Source organism: Remersonia thermophila, chromosome 2 (assembly GCF_042764415.1).
Source record: "Remersonia thermophila strain ATCC 22073 chromosome 2, whole genome shotgun sequence".
Lineage (NCBI taxonomy): Eukaryota > Fungi > Ascomycota > Sordariomycetes > Sordariales > Chaetomiaceae > Remersonia > Remersonia thermophila.
This window is the reverse complement of record NC_092218.1, coordinates 363,603-385,682: the sequence shown is the minus strand read 5'-3', so window position 1 is coordinate 385,682 and position 22,080 is coordinate 363,603. Positions and strand designations below refer to the sequence as shown.

The following is a 22,080-nucleotide window of genomic DNA, read 5'->3' as shown; positions in this document are numbered from 1 at the left end:
CATATCTGCCCTTTTGCCTCGGCAAGTAGGTCGAACGGACTACCCCCTCCCCTCTTCCTCCAGACAGACAGAACAGGACGACGCTCACGTCCTAGATTTCCTTGCACTCTAAAAACTCGCTCTCTACGTCTCCTTTTTTTATTGTTTTCTTTTTTTTGGTCAAGGTGTAACTCTAGTTGTAGTGTTATGTCTCACTAGATGGAATGTAACGCGCCTCTTTGGATGTTAAGCTTTTTTTCCTTCCCTCGTGCTTACCTACTTCTCCACCTCCTATGTGACTTGGTCGATGACTGGCGTTGGACCATGACGGTGTGAAGAGGCAGTGCTCTGCCACGTCATTGGCGTGTAGGAATCCCGGTGCGTATCAAACGGGAGCGCGTCGTGGACATCATGGAGTAAGTACGCGCATGTACTTACGGATGGATGTGTGGAGAGTGGAGAAGTGTAGAACTACAGGTCTCTCTACCTAACGCAGCAGCACGCCGTCAGGTCCTACGTCTCGTCTCGGGTCCAAGGGAGGAAAGACCGCGGCGCGGGGTCGAAATCAGACAGCGAGCGAGTCTTTTTCCGGGAGAGACGGGCGCGGCGCCGTTCCTGGACCGGTCGGGCACGGCCTAGAGGTCAGGGTCGAAGTCGAGATCGACGGCGACATCCAGCCTGGCGTTCACCGGGAACGGGATCTCGTCGTCGTTGCGCGCGCGGGGCGAGAGGACAGGGCAGGGACGGCAAAAAAAACAAAAGGTCAGTTCGGTCCGTCACGATAACGGGTGTGCTGCTGGACTGCGAGCTGCGGGCCGGGTGGGGGGCATCCCTGTTGTCTCGGGCTCGGCCTGGAGGAGGGCGTTCGGTCGGGGGGGGGGGGGGGTCAACAGGAGTGCCACATTGAGATCGGCATCCACGAGGTGACGGGGCCGGGTTGGGTCCGGGTCCGGGTCCGGGTCCGGGTTTGGGCCTGGGGCTTGTGTGTGCGGGGATGCTGAGGCCCGGCCACAGCGGGCCCGGCCATCCCTCACGGGAGGCTGCCTACCCATGGAATCGCCGTCGCCGAGCAGCCCGTCGAGGTGCTGAGGTTGGAAGCAGCCCGGGGAAAAGGGCCCCATACGTGGATGGCATGTTTGTGGGCGTTGGATTGGATAAGACGGGGGCTCTGGTAGCTGTCCGGGGAGATGGGGGGGGGGGGGGGGGGACCGGGATGAACGGGACGATCCCGGCGGTAGCTGATGTTGATGGTTGATGGTGCTGGCGCGATGCGTATGGACGTCCAGGCCGAGGCCCATGCCCTCCCAAGGGCCAAACTCGTCTCTGCTGTACATCAACCCGAGGACGTGGTTGATGGCGTGGCGATTATTTTTGCCGCTGTTACCGGGGTGCCGACCCGAGCCGGCGTTGTAGAATGCGCCGCCGGGGGTCTGCAAGCGGGGCTGGACTGGCGCTGCGAGGAGGGCTTCCCGACGGGCAGGCCACGGTGGGAGCTGTGCAGGGGGCAGGTCTGGTATGGGAGTCTACCGGTGAGGCATCCCACTCACGGGCCGTTCCGCCAGAAAGGCTCGAGCCTCGGGGGTGGTGGGCTCGTCATGCCCGTGGTCGAGAGTATGCCCTTGCCCTCTTGCTATCGGCTTCGTACTGCTGGTGAGTGGTGGAACGCTTGCGAAGGATTACAACAGCGGCCAGAGGTGCGTGGTTGCGATGCAGCAGGAGGGCAGGGTAGAGGAGACGTGTGTTTTATGGGGCTCTTATATATTCACCACCTTACATTCTCCCGCGTCACAAGAACGAATTGTCTCCCTTTTGCTCAACTCGAGACAACAATGCCTTGGGCATGTTAGAATACGTGCCGATGTCGTGAAGTGATGGAATAACTAACGACCGGAACTCTCTGGTAAGCCATTATGACATTTTCTTTTGTCAAACCAGCCATGTTTGAGGTCATTGACGACAAGGGATTGCCAGTTGTGGTTTCGAAGAATCGTCTACCATGGAGTAGCGAGCCCGGGCATCGTTGACAGGACTTGACGGGAGGTCGCGGAGAGCCTCCTCCTCCAGCACGTCGTCCTGGACGTTGGAGAGGTCCGAGAGCTTGGGCTAGCTCGAGATAGCGCATCAGGCAAGGCGCGTTGAAGGTTGAGAAGCCGTCTTCCTTGCTAGAAGAGACTCCACCGCGTCATGGATCCGCTTGACACAGTCGTTGAGACGAAAAACGCCATGCTGAGACGCAGTCTCGGAAGGCCGAGGTGACGTCAAGAGAGGAGGTTCATCGTCCTGAGAGGTGTATCCAAGGCGAGATCGCTCTCGGCGGAGGAGCTTGGGAGCAGAGCATAGGCAGTGGCACCACAAGTAGTTATCTTATCTAGTTCCGGGATACAGCGTCTGGACGCCCTCATCGGGGATATACACAGTACTGTGTACGTATTCTCTTATCCTCCTTGTCAGGACAACCATCAGCCAGCAAAGGTGAGCAGTCCTCCCCCCTGGGTCAAGGCCTTCTTACACGACGGCCTTGAAGGTACGTAGTGGGTCGACGCAGCAGCAAGGTCGGCCCGGTCACCCGGGTCGAGCATCGCAGGAGTGCTACGTCCTATTATCCATCAAGGTCTCGGCGGGGTCCAGGCCTCCCAGTGCACCGAGCTCCTGACTCGCGGCAAAAGCGGGGAGCGCTTCCTCGGGAGAATCGAGATCGCGATAATCCCGATGACACTTGGAGCGGGAGATCCTTTGGGTCGGGAAAAAGTGGTTGAGGTCCGGGGCAGACGTCGTAGCAGCAGTAGCTTTTCTCTTGATACGTGGCTAGTTTCAGCCTCGACGTCGCTGGACAGACGAGAATACGACGCCCGTGGGCGGGAGGTGCCGCTTACACCATAGTGCACGCGCCTAAATTCAATGGTGCGTCTCAAAGTGGGAGCAAGACTGCAACGCGATGCTGGGGGCTTCGGAGGGACATGTCATCTTGTGGAAGCGAAGTTTCAGTTACATGGGCGATCGGGAGTCCTTCAGGAGCCTTTCAGGGGGGAGAATGGCATGTTCAACCACGCAATGGCTGGTGTGCTGTGATGATGTTGCTGCGATGTTGTACACAGCAAGTGTGTAAGTGTGTGTGTGTGTGTGTGTGTGTGTGTGTGTGTGTGTGTGTGTGTGTGTGTGTGTGTGTGTGTGTGTGTGTGTGTATGTGTGTTTGTATGTGATTTGACATTGGTTGATTGCAAAAGATTGGGGTAAGCAATCAACCTCGAGTCTTGAGGTAGCATACACAATACAAGTGTGATCTTGATGTAAAAGTCGAATGTCGATCCGAGCCGGGAAGAGGGCCCAGAACCTCAAGCGGCCGACGTGCCTTGCACGCAGCAGGCAAGGGCGGCGGCGGATCTTGCCGACTGGGCGCCGGTCGCCAGGTCGCAAAACACAAGCGGAAGCGATGACGTTCCAGGTTTCGCGGGTTTCCTTCCTTGATTGATGGGAGAACACGGACGGACGGACGAGTACAGGGCACAGGGGGGGATCACATGCATGGGATCCTGGGAGTTGAGCTCCAACCGAGCGCACTTTCTGCTGAACTTTCTACCTGCTGAGAAGATGAGAAGATGGATTCGGAGGCGAATGGCGATCTTTTTTTTTTTTTTTTTCTTTCTCTTTTTTGCGCTTCAAGCTTCCAGGCGACACCCAGCAGCAGCAGCACCCACCCAACCCCCACCCCTCCCGCATGGTCTGATGAATCTCTCCTCTTTCATCACAAGGCCAACCTTGCAAAGACCACGTCCGCAGGCGCTGGAAGATTAAGCAGCACGACGTCAGGTCCGTCGTCAAGGGTGTTCTTTTTTTTTTCTCTTGTTTTTTACTGGTAGGTTCCAATCCACTGGATCGGGGATCATATGAGAAGAAACAAACAATCAAGACGGGGACAAAGCGCAAACCACAAGCCGCACGGATGAGACAAAAGGAACGCAAACGCCATGGCCATCGCGGATCATCGGGATGATTTGCCCATGTCGACCTTACATTCGTGTATTAGTGGATTAATAGGTGTACGTATTAGTGTACATAGACTACCCATACCTTGGGCTTGGCGAAGGGGGGGAATTGTTGGGGCTTGGCTCTTTGGCTCTCTGTGGTTCTCTGTTGCCGCCATGGGCAAGGCGCGCGCGCGCTCCATTTTCTGGATCCGGCCAGTCCCCCCGCTCCCTTTCCCGTGGGCCCGTGGACCGTGGACCCCTTTCCACGCTTTCCAACAGCGTGACCCGTGGGCCTTTTCCTCGGCCGTCGCATCCAAACGGACCTCTCGATCCAACCTTGAAGGAAGTCTGCATCCGCCCTCACGTCCGGCGCGAATCGGCGCCTCTTCCTCCGGTTCTCCCTCTCGCCACGCCCCCCCTCCCTCCCCCGACACTTCCATCCGAAACTTCCACCCGCCCACCCAGCGCCATAGACACACACACACAGTACTAACTACAACATCCGCCGCCCGCCGTCCTTTGCTCCACCATGCCTGCATACTCTGGGATTGTGTCACCTTGATTGATCCAGGTCGGCTTCGCTGGTATCTCTTGGGTTGGTTTCATTTTTTCTTCCTTCTTTTTATAGTTTTAGTCTTGTTTTTGCTTTTCTTCTTCTTTTCCTCCTTGGCTCTTCACGCTTCTGATCGACCCTTCACGCTTACGATTTCCCCCGAGTGCGACAGTCCAACCTCGAAGCCCCGAATTCTCCTCGCCTTTTCTTCCCTCTCTCTCTCTCTCTCTCTTGCTCTCTTCCACGTCTCTCTGTTTCCTTCCAACCGCCAAGACGCCTTCGTTTGGTGTGTAATCTGGAGAAGGACAGCTCACCCCAACGCCGTTGAAGTTGTTGGTACTACCACCACTGCCACCACCTCCACCACCACCACCACCGCAACAAGGACAACGACGACGACCACCACTATATCACCATCACCACCATCAAAGACGTTGGCAACTGCATTTGTGTGTTTTGAGGACCCGCCATCCTTGGTGCGGTCCACCAACGAACCATCGTCAAGCTGGATTACGCGTAGGTCCCCAGCTCCCCACCCCGCTCCGGTCGTTCCTGGCGCCTGGGACTGCCCTAGCATGGGACCCAAGCTAACCGCTGGTGGCGGCAAAGATTTGTACCCGTGGCTGGCTGGCACCAGCCAACCTCGCTCAATGGCCGCCCCTCGGGCCATAACCGGTCGCTGTCCAGCATCCTGCGCTCCGCCTCACCGAAGCCCCCGGTCAGCCGCGCGAGGTCCAGCTCCACCGCCGAGCTGTCCACGACGGCCGCCGATGCCGCCAGGCCGCGACATCTAGGCACGCCCCAGCAGCGACGACTCTTGGTCCCGACCTCCCTCGACGACGACAATGACTTGAGCACCCTTCCGGACCCCCGGAGCCGCGGCCAAACCCCGGCCAGCCACGAGGCCACGTCCAGCCCCGACCATCCCGGCCCCGACGACGAGGTGACCGCTCTCAGCACCAAGCTCATCCGCGCCATCAACCACCAGACCACCCTCGACGACCACCTGGCCGAGGCCCGCCTGGAGCTGGAGAAGGCCGAGGAGAGGATACGCGAGCTCGAAGCCCTGGTTGAGGAGCAGAAGAAGACGGCCGAGCAAGAAAAGGCCGCCCTCGAAGCCCGCATCGCCGAGGAGCAGACGGCTCGCGTCGACATGGAACAGCAAAAGAAGAAGATCGAGCAGGAGCTGGAGAACCTGACCGCCGCTCTCTTCGAGGAGGCCAACAAGATGGTCATCTCGGCCAAGGAGGACGCCCGCCTCGAGCAGGAGGCCCTCCAGCGCAAGAACGACCAGCTCCGCGCCCAGCTCGCCGACACGGAGGGCCTGCTGCTCTCGCAGCAGGAGCAGCTGGTTGAGCTCAAGCACGTCATGGAGCAGATCGCCCTCGAGAAGACCGAACCGTCTCCGCCCGCCGTGCCCTCGTCCCCCGACGTCGACACCTTCGATGCTCGCGAGACGCAGGCCCTGCCTGCCGGCGCCGCTTCGGCGCGTGCCAGCCTCTCGGTACCCATGTCGCCGTCCTACCCGACCAGCTTCACCCACCTGTTGCATCCCGTGCTCCGCACCGACTTGGCCGCTTACCAAGACTTCCGGGAGCTGCTGCGCACCTCCAAGAGGCTCTCGGGCCAGCGGCTGTCCACGGGCAGCACCTTTGCTTCGCTGGCCATCGGCCTCGGGTCGGTCACCGCGAACCCCTTGGCGGGCAGCGCGGGGTCGTCTACCTCGTCGGTCGGCACGGCCGCCACCCCGCCTTCCGCATCGCCCCAGGCGCCCAACACACCCGCCTCGTCCGTCGGGACTCCCGCTTCGGCGGCCGCGGCCCCTCTCCCCCCGCTCAGGGAGACAAAGTTCTACAAGCGCGTGCTCATTGAGGATATCGAGCCCACCCTCCGTCTCGACACGGCCCCCGGGCTCTCGTGGCTCGCCCGCCGCAGCGTCATCGCGTCCATGACGGACGGCTCGCTCGTGGTGGAGCCCACGCCGTCCACCGCCACGGGCCGCTTCGGCCGCGTCGTCAAGCCCGAGCTCAACCCGTGCGCCCTCTGCGGCGAATCACGGAAGGAGGAGGAGCACCTGCGCACCCACCGCTTCCGCGTCAGCGAGGCCGATGCCACCCAAGTCGGATATCCTCTCTGCCGCTACTGCCTGGGCCGCGTCCGGTCAACGTGCGAGTTTCTGGGCTTCCTCCGCATCGTCAAGGACGGCCATTGGCGTGCTGATGACGACGACTCCGAGAAGGCCGCTTGGGAGGAAAGCGTCAGGCTGCGCGAGCAGATGTTCTGGGCTAGGATCGGCGGTGGCGTTGTGCCTGCGTCGCACGCTCGGCACTTTTCCACGTCGAGCGTTGCCCCAAGCTTTCGCGTTCGCGACAAGAGCCCCGGGCCGAGCCGCGAGGAGCCGCCGGCGGGTGAACGAGGGTCGGCGAAACCTCTCCCGGAACTGCCCGCCGCGTCGAGCGAGGAGACGGTCAACGCCGGTAGATCGTCAACCGAGTTCGCGCAGCCGACGCCATCCACTGATGACAAGGCTACCGACGAGAACCTCCCGGAAACCCCTCTCAACGATGCCGAGGATCAACCGATCAAGCCTGTCGCCCTGTCGCAGCCGGCAGAGGAGGCCCTCTCCCCAACCGCCGTCACTCCCGCGCAGTCACCACCCGACTCGGACTTGGTTTCCCAGCCGCAGCAGCAGCAGCAACCTGACGAGACCAAGCCTCTTCCAGAAGCCGATGCAGGAGCGGATGGTCTGAAGCAGGCTCCCGTTGCTCTTGCTGCCGCGAACGCCTGAACAGGACATCTCGCTGGACGAAGGCGTAGGAGCATGGAGCTGAGAGGAAGAGGAGAGAACACGAATAAGAGCTGAAGAAAAAGGGGAAGCAAGAATTGTCACGGGGATATCTTTTTATTGCTTTTGTCTCGGCGTTCTTGGGTTGGGCCTGGGCTGGGTGTCTTTCCCTTCAAGGGTTCCTTTCCCCTTCCTCAGCGCATCGCTTCGGGTTTGGTCGGCTTGGCTTGGTTTGGTTTTCCTTTTGTCATCTGTCTTTTTTGGGGGGTCTGTCTTTCTGCCTGCCGGTGGAAGGAGAGGAGAGAGAAGCAGGCTGGATGGAGGGAGGGAGGGAGGGAAGGAGGGAATGTTTACCTTTGGTGTCTTATTCTCTTGGGGGGTGTATCTATGGAGCTTCCCGGGAGGGGGCTGTTCTTGTTGAGGGAAGCGAGTTGGTTTTCCCTTTTTTCTTTTTTTTTTTTTTTCTTTTGTTGTTTCTGTATCATTCTCTGCTTTTCTTTATGCTTGCTGGTTGTTTTCTGTACAATGGCGGTTAGGAGGTTACCTCGTGTTGGTAATGGAGCGGATAGGACGGGATTGGATGGGATGGAATGCGGGGGGTAAGGCTGAGATGAAAGGTTTCTTGTTGTTTTGTACATCCCGAGGGGGTTGTGTTTAAGTCGATACCCAACTAGTTACCTTAGGTACTTAATCTTTGACGGTGTTTGGCTGTGTTGTCTCTTGATCCTTGGGTTATAGACCTACCCATCCGTCCATGATCACGCTTGTACGAGCGATCGAGCGAGCGAGCTGCCTGCTTTGCTTAGTGAGCGTCTCATGGAGGAGGTACGACATACTACCAGACAACGGAAAAGGAGGTAGGAAGTGAGACCCGTGTGAATGAGACATGGAATGGAACATTGGATCCCCCGGGTATACATAACATGCGACTAGAGAGTGAAGGATCTAGATTCAATTAATTGACCTAGCTTGGTATGCTCAGAGAGCGAACCTCAGGAGACGATGGTATGCATGCTGAAGATGCCGTAGTCGGGGGCTCAGGGGCCCATTCACACAATGCCCACGGCCGGCCGATGGAGAAGTTTCCTTGGGGCCGGATCGAGAATCCATCCATTCCCATATGGAGCCATCCGGCTTTATCCTCACGCTCTGCGTAGAGGCAGCCCTTGGATCACGCTTTCTCTCCCCGTTGGCAAAGACTTCTGGCAGGGTCTTCCACCCGCCGGCGATAACGAGTGGGGGAAGTCCATGGCGGGCTCGTAGAGCTGGAACGCGAGGAGGAGCCCATCGTCTCCATCGGCAGCGGCGCCGGCTCCCTGAAAAGCGTTGCCTGCTGCCGCCTTTGGTAGACCACGTCAAACAAAATCAAAAAGAAAAGAAAAGAGAAAGGAGAAGGGAAAGAAGAGAAACAGAAGGCCACTCCTCCCCGTCAACGCCGACCATGCGTTTGACAAGAGATACAAGCCTACATCCTCTGGGCCCCCCTTTCGGCCACGCAACCCGTCACCAGGTCCCGAATGCTCACCACCGAGGCGACCCCGGCGTAAGCGTTGCAAGCGACGGCCGAGAAGCGATCGAATACAAGAGGCTACAAAAGGCCGGCTTGCTCGCCTCGGGAGCCTCCGCGGATCGGAAAGCCTCGCCGTGTCGAGCAACCAACAGGGGCGTCTCCTCCCTGCTGCGCGTGCAAGCGGACGCTGGTCCGGCGGTGGGGATGGCGCGCGCGGTGGCAACGCCGAGACGAGCTGTCGTGATGTATAACCATGTAATTGCAACGGTGAGGTTCCTTGCGAGGCAGAACCTGCGAGCCCGTCTGGCCCCGCAAAGTCTACAGACGAGGTCGGAATGCCGTTTGGTCGCCCGAGCTCCATCTGCTACAAGGGACTGCGATGCGGCCTTGGATGCCGTTACGGAGCTCCAAGACCATTGCCGCATGCCCGCAAGCATGGCAAGCGGGTTTCCTTCTGTCGGCCCTGCTTGTTCGCTTCCAGGGCCGCCAAGGTCTCGCAGGAGGGATGAGGCCCTCGGGGGAAGGGCTGGGAGGGGGAGGAGGAGACAACAACGAGCAACCCTGAACAACAAAGGTGTAATTAGCAGCCATAACAACTGGTACCACGACCACCTCAACAGCCCTATGCTTTCGAGAGACCAAGTTTACCGCCCCGTCAGGGTCTCTTTGTTGCACAAGACAAGCCCGAAGAAACAAACGCAAAAAGCTCACATAACAAACCCATAGAATATGCTCTCTTCATTAACCGTGTAGCCGTATAGGGCACATTGTTGAAGCCGGTATACGCAACCGTTGTATTAACGCCGTCATCTCTGAGCCGGGGATTAATAAGCAGAAGATAACAAGGAAAAGAACGACCAACAAGCTAGAAACAAAATCCACCACGAAAAAAAAAAAAAAAAAAAAACACAAGATTTTCCTTCCATCTGTGCTGGCCCATACCCAAGCCATGTCCTCTTCTGTATCAATACTTTTCCAGAGCCACACCTACCCCCCATCGAACAGACGACCAGCCAGCAGGCAAGCAGGTCAGGCGAAGGTAGGTAGACGCGAGGAGTCCTCCAAAAAAACAAATCAATCCCAGTCAGCGTACCCTCCCTCCCCGTACGGATTCCACTCCTGCCCCGGGTAGCTCGTGGCAGACATCTGTGGCTTCTCTTCGTCCCTCCTCCTCCGCTCCTCCTCCTCCTGCGCCGCGGCGTCAAACACGGGAATCTTCTCCTCCAGAATCATGCGCATTTCGGCCTGGCGCTGCTCCTCGGCCTTCTTCTTGGCCCTCTCAAAGATGGCGACGCTGTCCTTGGCCGCCTGGAGGCCGTTCTGCACCAGCACGCTTCCGGAACGGGTCGGGCTGGTGGTAGGCGATGCCTGTTGCACCGTCGCGATGGACGCATTCTGGATGACGGGCGATTCCATGTCGGAGTCGAAGTCGACCGAGGTGTGGTCGCCGTCGGAAGCGGCGCCGGTGACGGTGAGAGAGGGGGGAGGAAGGGTGGCGCCGGCAACCGCGGCTCCAGCAGCTGCAGCCCCGGCGGCGGTAGCAGCAATGACCGGCGCAGCGGAATGGGTGTTGTTGACATACTGGCCCGAGGGTCGGGTTTCGCCGGGGCCGTCGATGATGATGGTGGCGTTGGCAGGCTCGGGGTGCGGTTGCTGCTGCGGCCAACTTGGCGAGGATGGAGGCCTTTGCTGCGGCTGCTGTTGCTCATCCGGCGGGAACTGCGACTGGCGCGGCGTCGCGTCGTAGATGTTGTCGTCGGCGACGCGCTGCTGCTGCTGAAACGGGCCTTGCGGCTGCGTCGGCGTTGCCAGCCTCGCCGTGACGGTCGGCGGGGTATTCTGGATCGAGGGCGGCTCGGGGCTGACGGCTCTGGAATCCCTTTCTGCGTCCTGCACCGACGGCTGCGAGCTGATGATCCATCCCGGCGTGGCCGTGGGGCTTGGCGACGCGTTGACAGAGCGCGGGACGGGGACGGGCGCGGTGCTTGCGGGAGGCAAGGTAGGATTAACCGCAGGCGGCGACAGGCGAGCGGCCCGCTGAGAGGGCAGCGACGAGATTCCGTCCTCGCTGGGGTCCCGGGTGTGATGCGCCGAGCTGCTGCTCGGAATGTGCGAATGGGTCGTAAACTGGCCGGCTGAAACATTCTCTCCCGTATACGTTCGAACCAACCCAGGCCGCTGCGGCGGTTGTTGCTCGGGAGGCGAGACACTGCCTTGGGCAGGAGGAGCAGCACCGTCCTGGGGGGGAGGTGTCTGGCCTGACGACAAGGGCGAAACCTCAGGTTCCCGAGCGGCGGGGGAAGGAGTAGCCGCCGGGGTCTGTTGGGGTGGTGTATCGGTCGGCTTGCCGTCCTTCAACGCGTTTTCGACGGCGTTGGGAGCGGCTGGCGCCGTGCTGGGAGCCGTCGTTGGACCGTGAGCCTGAGCTTGCGAGATTTCCGACCGAGGCGTCAACGCCGCAGGTGACGGGGCCGACGTCGGAGCACCAACAGGCGGGGTCCCCGCGGGTACGACGCCCCCGGGTACGGCGGCGCCTGGCACGACACCAACAGGCGCGGCACCTACAGGCACCGCACCCGGCCGGGCCCACGGCTGCGGAGGGAAGGCCCCAGCCGGGAGCACTGGAGGCGGCCCGGGGCCTACATAGACGTGAGCCGGAGCTGGCGCGACCTTGCCCTCGCCATGAACATATCCGTAACCAGCAGGAATTGGAACGCTTTCGTACTGCGGCTCCTCGACTGCCCCACGACCCTTGGCGCCCTGGTGAGGCGGTCTCTGGTTGATCGGAACCCCTGGTCTCTGGAGCTGTGGTTGTTGCGGCTGCGGCGGCAACCGCTGAGCGCCCAGGGGTGGTGCGAGGCCTGGGGCAGGACGCCCAAATCCTTGCTGCTGACCCTGCGCTGGCGGCGTATCGGAATGCTTGTGTTTGTGTTTGAAGGCGCTGATGAGTGACGGCTTGGAGCCCTTCTCCTTCTCAGGCTTCGGCGCCGACGGTTCTCCGCCGGACAGCTTGCTCCCGAACAACAACTTTGAGAATGTGCTCTGTTCCTTCTCCCTTTCTTTCTGTGGGCCATCCGGACGCGGGCCGCCGGGGCCGCCAGGACCGCCGAAGGCTTGGGGCGGGCGGGCCTGTGGCGGAACAGAGCCTGGCGGACCCCATTGGCCTTGGCCGGCGGGATAGGCTTGGGCAGGAGGACCGGACGGCGCAGGACCTCCCGGCTGGTTCGCCGGACCCCGTGACAGGGGGTGATCGGGAGGCAGACTGGCAGCCGGAGCCTGAGCAAGGCCCTGCTGCGAAGCCCCAAAGGACGGCTGTGAGGCTTGCGAAGGCAGAGGAGCTGTTGCCGGTCCAGGAAGGGGACCCGAAGGCGGCTGGCGCGGTCCGGGCTCCTCGGGTGTACCGGTCGTCGTTTTCGCCGGCACTATCCGCTCGAGCTCCTCGCCAGGGATCCCAGGCCGAGATCCTGTCGCTTGAGACGCCGGGGACACGGGCCGGTCAAAGTCAGCGACTGCGGAAACGCCAGGCTTCTTGTCGAGGTCCGGCACCGTCGCCAGAGTGCTGGCGGCCGGCGGGAACGGCTGGGTTGAGGAACCCTCCGGCGGAGCGAACTGCGGCCTGATGTTGGCGGGCGAGTCGGTGCGGAGCCGAGATTGCTCCGTGGGGAGCTGGGTCGCCGGCCGGGAGCTCTCCGAAACGGACGAGTCGACAACGGATGCGGCAGGGGTCGGCTCTGCAGGCTTAGCGGCCTGCATATAAGGCGGCTGTCCGGAAGTGGAGGCGTTGTCGGGCAGAGCCTGGGTGGACGGCGGGGATGGCTGCGGCAGCTGCTGGTCGACAGGCCGAGCGCCTGGCTCGTGCGGAGCGGCTGAAGCTGGCTGCGACGTCGGCACGGGGCGCAGCCCGGGGATCGAGCTCTGGGACTCTTGCGAACCAGCCGTGCCGGGAGGTCTGGTTTGAGAAAACGGCGGCTGAGGCGGCGGGAGCTGTCCGGGGAGCGTTTGCGCGCCGATGGGGACGAGCGGACGACCATCCGGGCCGACCGGGATGAGCGGGCGACCGTCCGGGCCGACGGGGATAAGCGGGCGACCGTCCGGGCCGACGGGGATGAGCGGACGACCATCCGGGCCGACGGGGAGAAGCGGACGACCGTCTGGGCCGATGGGCACGCGCATGCCGTACTGCAGCGGGAATGGACCCTGGCCGGGGAAGGCCCTGGGCGGCACGCCCGCCTGGCCTGGACGCTGCGGCTCGTTGGTCTTGGACTCGGACCGGTTTCTCAGGAACCCGAAAAGGCCGCCGCTGGGCTTCCGATCCTGGCCCTTGCTTGGGGCAGGAGGAGCTTGTTGCGGCGGGTGTTGGCGATAAGGCATGGGTGGCAGAGCATGCCCAGGCTGCCGAAGGTCCGTGATGGGCTGTTGAGCCACGATCTGCTGAGCCGGCGGCGGAGAGCTCGTTGCGTTGGACTGCGGCGCGGAGCCTTGCGCAGGGGGGACCGCGACGCCTGACTGAGGGTTGGAGCTTGTCGAGGGGGTGGTGTCAGAGCGCTGAGCTTGAGGTCGCTCCTGCGCCTGGCTCTGAGGCTGTTCCTTGAGTTGTTCTTGAAGGGCGGGGGCCTGGCGTTCCTGCTGCCTCTGCTGCTGCTGCTGCTGCTTCTGCTCTCTCTCCAGCGCTCCCTGGTCTCCTTCGTCTTGCTTCTGCTTCTCTTGCTCCTCTGGCGCTTTCTTCATGTCTTCCTGTGGTTTCTCCAGGCTACCGAATTCCTGTGGCCTCTCTTGAGTTTGAGCAAGACTTTGCTCCTGAGGTTGTCCCTGGAGCTGTCCTTGAGGCGGCCCTTGAGGCTGACCCTGGAACTGGCCTGGAGCACCGGGAAACGGTCCTTGAAACTGGCCCCGGGGTCCATCGAACTGACCAGGAGGCCCTTGGAATCGCCCCGGTGGTCCCTGTCCCTGTTGCGCCTGCGGAGGATGCCTGACCTTGAACGACGGCTCCTTCGGAGAGGATCGGAACACGTCCTTGAGCGCCGAGAGGCGTTTCTTGGGGACGGCGGCGGCGGGGTTCGGAGCCGGCTTGCCCTGTGGGTCGGCGGTGTTCGTGGTTGATGTTGACGTTCTTGACATGCCCGGTCGCGCGACCGAGGCGGTAGAGGTGCTCGGCGTGTGGGAATGCCCATGAGCGCCGATGTGAAAGAAGCCGGTCCCCTTCTTCTTGGGCGGCGCGAATTGCGACGGGGGTGGCGATTGGGGGGTCTGGCTCCGTTCGTTGGCGGGCGTACCGGGTCCCACGGCTGCAATGTTCTCCCTGCTCTGACTGTACGAAAGATTATCGGGGGTCGGGACGCCGCCCCTGGGCGCGAACACAGGGTTCGGCTTTGGGAGGCCCGTATCTTCCGTCGTGATGCTCGCCACGGAGGGGGCATCTTGGGCAGGCTGGGGCTGAAGACCCGTTCCAGCCGGATGGCTGCCACCGCCAGCGAGGCGACCGCGGAGGCTGGAGAAGACGCCCGAGTTTCGCTTGGCTGGGGGGTCCAGACGGGGATCGCTCTGCCGAGACTGATGGGACTGATGAGATTGCGGGCGGGCGAGCGGGGCACCATCGGGTTGGCTAGCCGGGCCCCTGTGGGCATCCTGGGCGTCTTGAGCCTGCTGAGGCGATCTCGGAGGCTCTTGGCTCGGAGAGGTTGGGTTCGGCCGGCCCTGAGGAGGAGGTTGCTCGTTCTGCTGCTTCTGCTCAGGTTGAGCGGGTGTTTGGCGCGGGGCAGGCAACGGCCCACCAGTTTCCTTGTCGTAGCCGTAAAAAGGCTGCTGCTGCTGCTGCTGTTGCGAAGCGTTGCTCGGCGAGCGGCGATGGCGGTTCGTGGGCTGGAGCGGCTCTGTGAGATACGACTCTTGGATCTTCCAGTTGCCGCCAAACCGCTGCATCAACATATGCGGCGGCACTGCGACCGGTTGGACGCCGCCCTGGATGGGTGGCTGAACCAGGAGACCGTTCGCAATATGCGGAGGATTTCCGGGATAGGCGACATATCGCTGCTGCTGCTGCTGCTGCTGAGCTAGCGCCTGGGCGTACATTGACTGTTGGAATGCGCCGTTCGTCGGGCCTTGCTGCTGGGCGTGCTGCTGGGCGTGCTGCTGGGCGTGCTGCTGGGCGTGCTGTTGGGCGTGCTGCTGGGCGTGCTGCTGGGCGTGCAGCTGCCATGTCTGGCCCGGGAACGCGCCTTGAGGAGGACCCTGAGGTCCCGGAGGTCCACGGGCGCCTTGGGTTGGGCGGTAGACATTTTGGACGGTTTGGCCGGTGGGTTGCACAGGGATGAACTGGCCCATCGGCTGCTGTGGCTGCTGATATTGCCACGGCTGCTGTTTCTGCTGCTGCTGCTGCTGCTGCTGTTGAGCAGACATGGCGGCCTGAGATAGAGGTGAAGGTCCCTGGACCGCGGACGCGGGCGGCGGAGATTGCTGGTTTGGGGGCGGCTCCGTCTTGTCGTCGGTCGAGAACTCCTCGGCGGTCAATCCGAGGGACGCGCCAAAGGTGGAAGCGCGCCGGATGGGGGGCAGACCTACAAACGAGGTCCGCCGATGGAGGTCATCCGAGCCGACTGATTGTTGCTGCTGCTGCGGTTGCTGTGGTGGTTGCTGGTCCTGCGGCTGTGGTGGCTGTTGTTGTTGTTGCTGCTGCTGCTGCTGCTGCGGGGGTTGTTGCTGCAGGTGCTGATATTGGGGCTGGAAGTTATAGCCCTGGGCGTAGAAGCGTTGGTTCTGCGTGTAGGCGGACATGGCGGCAGAGCGGTTGCGCAAGGCTCCGAGCGAAACCAAGAGGCGGGGGGGACGGGCAAAAAGGTGTGACGATGCAGGACCCCGGAGTAATAGGGTGGTATTGTCTTGCCAGCAGCGTCGCTCGCCGTGATTGAGGCGCTCGGTAGCGGAGGAGGAGGGCGCGCGCGACGGCGGCTATCGGACGTTGACGCCAACGGTGAACGTTAACGGGATGCGCAACGAAGAATTCAACAAGCTAAAATTGGCTGCCGGCGGAGGTGAACCGACATCCAAGATGTCTCAGGGCGGCGATTGAGAGCCGGGGGTGGACGTGGATGTGCACGCAGAAGAAGGTTTGGTTTCTTGGTGTCGCTGGGTGTTCATGGATGACACGGCGCAACGGATGCGAGGCAATGCGCGAAACCGCACGACCCAACGGCCTCGGCCACCCGGCTTTCCTAGCCTTGCGTCACACAGCTCCGAAGCGAGACTCGTGGGCAGTCAGCGTCTCGTCTGTTCTTGGAACCGTTTTGGGAGCGGAGCGAGAGCCGTGGACGACGCAATGCGACCTTGGTTCAGCTGGCTGCTGCCGAGTCGAGGGCGCGGGCGGAGTGAAGATGAAGAGGACGACGACGGCGACGAGGTCCAGGTAAACGCGCCTTCATCCAAGGCTGCGGCGCGTACGAGGAGGGGGAGGACGGGCAGAAGGGGGAGAAGCGCGCGGCGCAGCTGAAAAGGCCCAGCCCAGCTTGAAGGCGGCGGCGGCGTAGAACCGGGGGCCGGAGAGCTGGGGACGAGGAGGGAAGAGGGATGGAGGGTCAGGTAGGTAGGTAATATGGGTGGGATAACTTCAAGGTGAGGTGGGATGGGACGAAAGTGTGTGTTGTGAGTCCAGGTGGAATAGTTAAACCGAGTCGGGTTAGGGAAGACGGAGAGAGATTGAATAGAGAGGCTCAGCCGCCTGGTCGATAAGCTGCCGTGCCATGGCGATGCATGGGAGAACATGGAGGCCCGGACCGACCTCTTGAAGATGGCGCCTCGGCCCCCCCCCGTCGCCAGCGAAGAAGAACAAACCAAGACGGGGGGGGGGGTAACGTTGGTTAGGTAGGTAGCTCTGGACAACCCATGTCAACGGGTTGGCAGTGATGGCCCATCATTGGCTCCAACAGAGAGAGAGATGGCTGGACGCAAGGGTTCAGCTGCACCTTCTTTTCCTTGCTGGGGGGGGGGGGGGGGGTTCTGTCCCTCTCTCTGTCTCTCTCTTTCCGCCCCCAAAGGTAGGGTGCTGGACATCAGGTAACTACGCAGTAACTAGTTACTGTGTACACAAAAGTGGCAGCCTAATTGATGAGCTCCTCCTTCCCACCAGCATCTGCATTCCCGTCTTCTCTGCTTCCCGTCTCCACCTCCACCTCTTGTCGCGTCATGGTTTGACCAAGACGCACCTGACGGGAGCCGAATTGGACACGAGACCCGACTCTTTTGTCCCCCCATGGAGCCTCGCGTCTTGGAGTCTTTCTTCAAAAGAGGTGCCTACCGCAAGACAGGGCACCTTTCATACCTCAGTATGTACGTACTGTGTATTACACGTACGTAGCAAATGGCAACCGACCGTCGCCTGAGGTTCCCACACCGGCTCAGGCTACCTACCTACCTACCTACCTACCTACCTACAATACCTACCTACCTCACCAAGTGGGCTCGGCCCGAGCTGGGATGAACCCTTGCGCCAACGGTTGGACTTTTCGTCTTGTTCCCCGCTGGGCTGAGGCGGGCAGGGTTGCAGACAGCACCCGGCCGGCGGCTTGCCCGGGTGCGCTGGAGCGGGATGTGGGGAACGCTGTGGGGGGCGGGCTCTCTGCCCTGCAGCACTGCGGCGCCGATAATTTCGGGATTCCAGAGCGTCGCGAAGGTAGGCTGTGCCTTTTGGGGGGGGGGGGATTGAGATGGGTCTAGCACGGCACAGCCACAGCAACTTCACCACCACATGGGACGATCCTTGAAGGAAAGAGAAGTAGGAGATGGTCAATGTCACCGGAACGAGGGAAATGTGTAATTATCACAAGCAACCATGCATCTCGGAGCACAAGCCTCATCAAAGTATCACACCCTCAAGGGACTCGATAACTGCCTAATAGTGAATGGAAGATGCCGCCCGCCACGTCATGTTCCCTTCCCGTCACCCTCGCAGGAAAACACCAACGACGCCACCGGCATGGCACGTCGAAACAAGATACATTGGCTTGAGGGACCTTCGATATACACTACCTGCACTAGGTACAAAGAAATACAGAAAAGAATTACGCTGCTTGCAGAACCGCGGAACCCATTGCCAAGCCCCTCCGCCGCGCTGATGCAAATCCCGTCCCGTACAACGTCCCGCCGTCATGCGCCATCACATCACCTGCGTACCCTCCAGAGCAGACCAGACAAACAAACATAGCACGCACCTCCTCGCAGCAAATATGGTTTGAACCGAGGAGCACGAAAAAAAAGCCAAAGAAAGGGTCGGGCAAGGTGGAGCAAGGAAAACCAGCCATCACGAATTCGAAAACACTTCCCCACCGGTCCTCCCCCGCAGCTTATTCCTCCCCTTGCTGAACAGCCCCTTGCCCGCCTTCCCCGCCGCCATGAGCAGCTCCTTGCTCTTGGTCCCGACCTGCCCGCCCGCCTGGTGCAGGCTGGACGGCATGTGCATGTGGTGCGAGTGCGTGTGCAGGTGCCCGGTGCGGCCTGCGCCGGCTCCTCCGGGCCCTCCCGGCGACAGCACGAACGCCCCGGACTGCGATGCCAGGCCGCTCAGGGAGGTGAGCGCTCCCGGCCCGCCCGGCGCGGTGGAGGAGGAGGCGGCGGCGGTGGTGGTGGCGGCGGCGTTGGTTGAGAATCCCGGCCCCGACGGGCCGGCCGAGGAGGGTACCGTAGCCGACACGAGACCCAGTCCCACCGCCGCCTCCGACCCCGGCTCCGCGTGCTCCGGGTACTTGGCCAGAGTGGCGCGCAGCCAGTTGTCCAGGCCCGAGTTGATGGCTGCGAACTGCAGCCGGGTCTCGGAAAAGTGCCGGATCCGCTCGCTCGGCGTCGACATCTCCATGATGGCGCGGAAGGGCACTATGTTCTGCACCGAGACGGGAGGGGCAAGAGGTGGAGAACCGGGCTTGGGAACGACGTCCTGTGGCGGCGGCGGCGGCGGCGGCGGCGGTGGCGGCGACTGTGACTGTGGTTGTGATGGTTGCTGTTGCTGTTGCTGCTGCTGTTGTTGCTGCTGTTGCTGGGATTGCGACTGTTGTGGAGGCTGTTGCGGCTGCTCGGTACGATGCGAACCTTGTGCAAGAACAATCTTCTCCTCGGCCAAAGGCCGTTGTGCCTTGGTATCGCCACCCTGCGGTTGGCCGGACGTGTCGGATGGTGCCGAGGACGGTTCGGCAGGGCGAGGCAGCGATTCTGCAGACACCGAGGCAGCCGTCGATGCGACGGCAGGGCCGGGGCTTGCCAACGGAGGGCTCACCACTTCGGGTGCCGACTCGGCGCGGAGGTCCTCGTCCGATTTATTAGGACCCCGCTCCGACGCGCGAGGCACGCGCTCCGTCGCGTCGAGCTCCACCGCGGCGGAGGTGTCGGTGGGCATCGTATTCGACGAGCTGGTATCGATCACTTTCGGATCGGCCATCGTCTCGACGGGCTGCGGCTGGCTCAAGACGGGTTCCGAGACAACTTCCCACGAGAAACGGGTGGGTAGCAATCCGATCGTCCCGCCGGGTGCCTGCTGCTTCTCAGCTGGACCGCCGTCGCCGGCCGAGTCGGACAACAGCTGGGGCGTCGCGGACGGATCCTCCGAGACGACCGGGAGCAACGAGGGCTGGTAATCCTTGTGCTTGTCCACGTCGTCCAGCTTGTCGAGCGTGAGCAGGCCCGTCTCGAGCTTGTCGTCCGTCGACGACCAGTAATCCCCGTAGACGTCGCCGAGATAGTTGCTCTCGCGCGCGGGATCGCCCGATGCGGCTGGCGCCCCGAGCGTCGAACCGTGGGCGGGCTCGGTTGGAAAGCTCGATGTTGGTTCGAGCGAACGCAAGATCTCCTCTCTCAAGAGGTCGCTGGATTTGGCCGGGGATGGCGTCGGCACATCGGACGACGACGACGGCGGCGGCGGCTTGCTCAGGACGGGTCGGGCAGACGCAACGTCTTGGGAAGGCTCGTCGGTATCAATGTTGGCCGGCAGGGCGCGGTGTGGATTCAGCGGTGCGGTGAGTGGAACGTTGGCATGTTCTGTCGCTGAATCGGCTGTTGTTGTTGTTGTTGTGGTTGGGTTGTGGCCTTGGACAGTGCGAGTGCCGGGCGACGGCGACGCCCCGGCGTCGGGAGCTGCCGCTGCAGGCGGCTTTTGCGAACTCATGGACGCGGCGGACTTTGTGCTCGGCGCAGGGCTGGAGGTCCGAAGATGCGGGGGAGGAGAAGCCAACGGCGAGGCAAGCTGCGAGGAGGGGGCTGAGAGAGGCTGCACTTCTGCAGCTTGCACGGAAGGAGGGCCAGCGGCCTCGTCCTCTTTGGACACGGCGATCGCCGCCAAGGCTGCCGCTGCGGGGAGAGGGGGGCTCGAAGTTGACGCAGCGTCCCGCTTGTCCAGGGATCCTCGAGAAAGATCAGCAGCAAGCTTTGCAGAAGCTTCCGAGGCAGGCGTCGACGGCGGCTCGGATCCCCGACCTCCTCCTGGCAGCGTTGGCCGCGAGGTGGGTATGGTCGCAGCGGGGGCGTCGCCGCCGGTTGACGTCAGCACCTGCGTTGCATCTGCGTTTCTGGCGGGAGGCGGCGGCTGTTCAGCGACCAGCCCCGGGTGTGACGGCCCAACCGACGGGACCCGATCGGGCGCTGTATCGGAGCCCTTGGCCTGCGAATCGCTCTGCGCCAATTCCGCGGGCGGAGCAGCGTTCGGGGTCGCATTGGCTGCCGGAGTCGTGGTGCCCGATTGGCCTGCCCCGTCGGATGCAGCCGAGGGCGCCTCGGGAATGCCGTCCAAGCCCCCGCCCGTCGGGGAGAGAGATCCCGATACGGAAAAGAAGCCGGACGAGAACAGCTCCTCGCCAAAGCCTGACAACCGAGTGACCTCGGGCAGCTGCGGGCTCGAGGAAAAACGTCGATGCGGGGGCGACGGAGGGTCGGGATCCCAAGGAACGGCGGCGTCAACCTGTTCGCGCGCCGCCGAAGCGTACGGGTCGCTGCTCGTCCGATCGGTGGCATAGCTGGCAATCAGCTTTTCGACACCGTACTCGCTCCCCCTCGTGCCGATGGATGCCGTCGGGCCGGCTGCGGGCGCCAGAGCCGGACCCGTCGAGGGGGCCAGCGGCGGCGCGACCGAGCTCTGCGCCTCGGCGAAAGCGGCAGGCTGCGGCTGTGTCGCCGCAACACGGGGCTGGGGACCGGAAGGGGCTCCCAGCGACCTCGCCGGCTCCGGGGTTCGACCACCCGCCGGCCGACTGGCCTCGGACGACCGACGTTCCCTCTCCCGTTCTTGCTCCAGACGCTGATAAACCTCGGCCGGCCGAACGAAGCGTTTGGCCGGGGAAGCCAGCGGGCTCGAGCTCCGCGGGGACGAGGACCCCGACCGCGTCTCGACCCACGGTTTAACAATGTCGCCTGGAGGCGGCGCAACGGAGGCGGCGGAGGCGGCGGCGGCAGTAGCAGCAGCAGCAGCAGGAGCTGCAGCAGGAGCTGCAGGAGCGGCCATCCAAGAAACAGGAACGTTCTGCTGGGACGGGAGCTGGAAAGGAGCGCCTCGCCAGGCGACGGGAGACTGCGGGTTCGAAGATGCCGGGTTGCTGTGCTTTGACGGCGAAGTCGGGGCTGGCTCGGGTATCCTCTGCGGAGGAGGAGGAAAATGCGCCGTGGGCGACGCCCGGGGCACGGCCGAGGCGGGGTCCATGGCGGCCGGGAAGTTGGTGCGCAGCGGCGGCGAGGTCGCCAGGTGCGGCAGCCGTGCGGTTGGGGGATGCGGTCCTGTGGCGGGAGCTGCCGAGGGGCTGCGCGGGCCCATGGGCTTCGGTGGGAGCGACGGCTCCGGCTTGTGCGGGGGGGTGGTGAGGTCGGCATCGTCGTCGGCGCCCCAATCGTCGCCGTCGTAGTTGGCCGGCTTGAAGTTGGCCCACTTTTTGGTTTTTTGACGGTTGACGTTGACCTTGTACATGTTTCCGGAGGCGGCCGGTGGCGGGTTGGGGTTGGGGGCCCTGTGGTGTCGCGACGGGGTGTCAGAGAGCGTCGCGATGACAGCAGCAGCAAGCAGCAGACCGGTGCGCCGGAGGGAGGGATGGACGCGGATGGATGAACTCACATGCCCCTCCCTGCGGGGAAGACGTTCCCGTATGAACCGTCCATGACTCGGCCCTGGGAGAGTATCTACATGCGCCGTTGACGGATCGGAGATGCTGGTCGGCGGTCGGGGCGTCGGGGGTCGAGGGGAAGAGGGGTTCGTCTCGCGGGGCGGCAACAATGGGAAGATCGAAGCGTCTTGTTGTTGACGGCGAGGGTTGCAGCGGGAGGGCGGTTGGTG

General features: G+C 62.4%; 3 protein-coding genes across 3 annotated transcripts; 1 reads left to right on the top strand and 2 right to left on the bottom strand.

Annotated features, from left to right (window-relative positions):
* Positions 1–4,473: 4,473 nt before the first annotated feature.
* VTJ83DRAFT_1562 (uncharacterized protein) lies at positions 4,474–7,285 on the top strand (the record flags this gene model as incomplete). Its single annotated transcript, XM_071007735.1, has 4 exons — positions 4,474–4,496; positions 4,828–4,948; positions 5,003–5,013; positions 5,107–7,285. The coding sequence occupies 4 exons, from the start codon at positions 4,474–4,476 to the stop codon at positions 7,283–7,285; spliced, it is 2,334 nt and encodes a 777-aa protein (XP_070868102.1).
* Positions 7,286–9,866: 2,581 nt separating this feature from the next.
* On the bottom strand, positions 9,867–15,563 carry VTJ83DRAFT_1561 (uncharacterized protein; the record flags this gene model as incomplete). Its single annotated transcript, XM_071007734.1, has 1 exon — positions 9,867–15,563. One exon carries the CDS (start codon positions 15,561–15,563, stop codon positions 9,867–9,869), a length of 5,697 nt encoding a protein of 1,898 aa, XP_070868101.1.
* Positions 15,564–18,081: 2,518 nt separating this feature from the next.
* Positions 18,082–21,905, bottom strand: VTJ83DRAFT_1560 (uncharacterized protein; the record flags this gene model as incomplete). Its single annotated transcript, XM_071007733.1, has 2 exons — positions 18,082–21,757; positions 21,862–21,905. The coding sequence occupies 2 exons, from the start codon at positions 21,903–21,905 to the stop codon at positions 18,082–18,084; spliced, it is 3,720 nt and encodes a 1,239-aa protein (XP_070868100.1).
* Between the last annotated feature and the right edge of the window lie 175 nt (positions 21,906–22,080).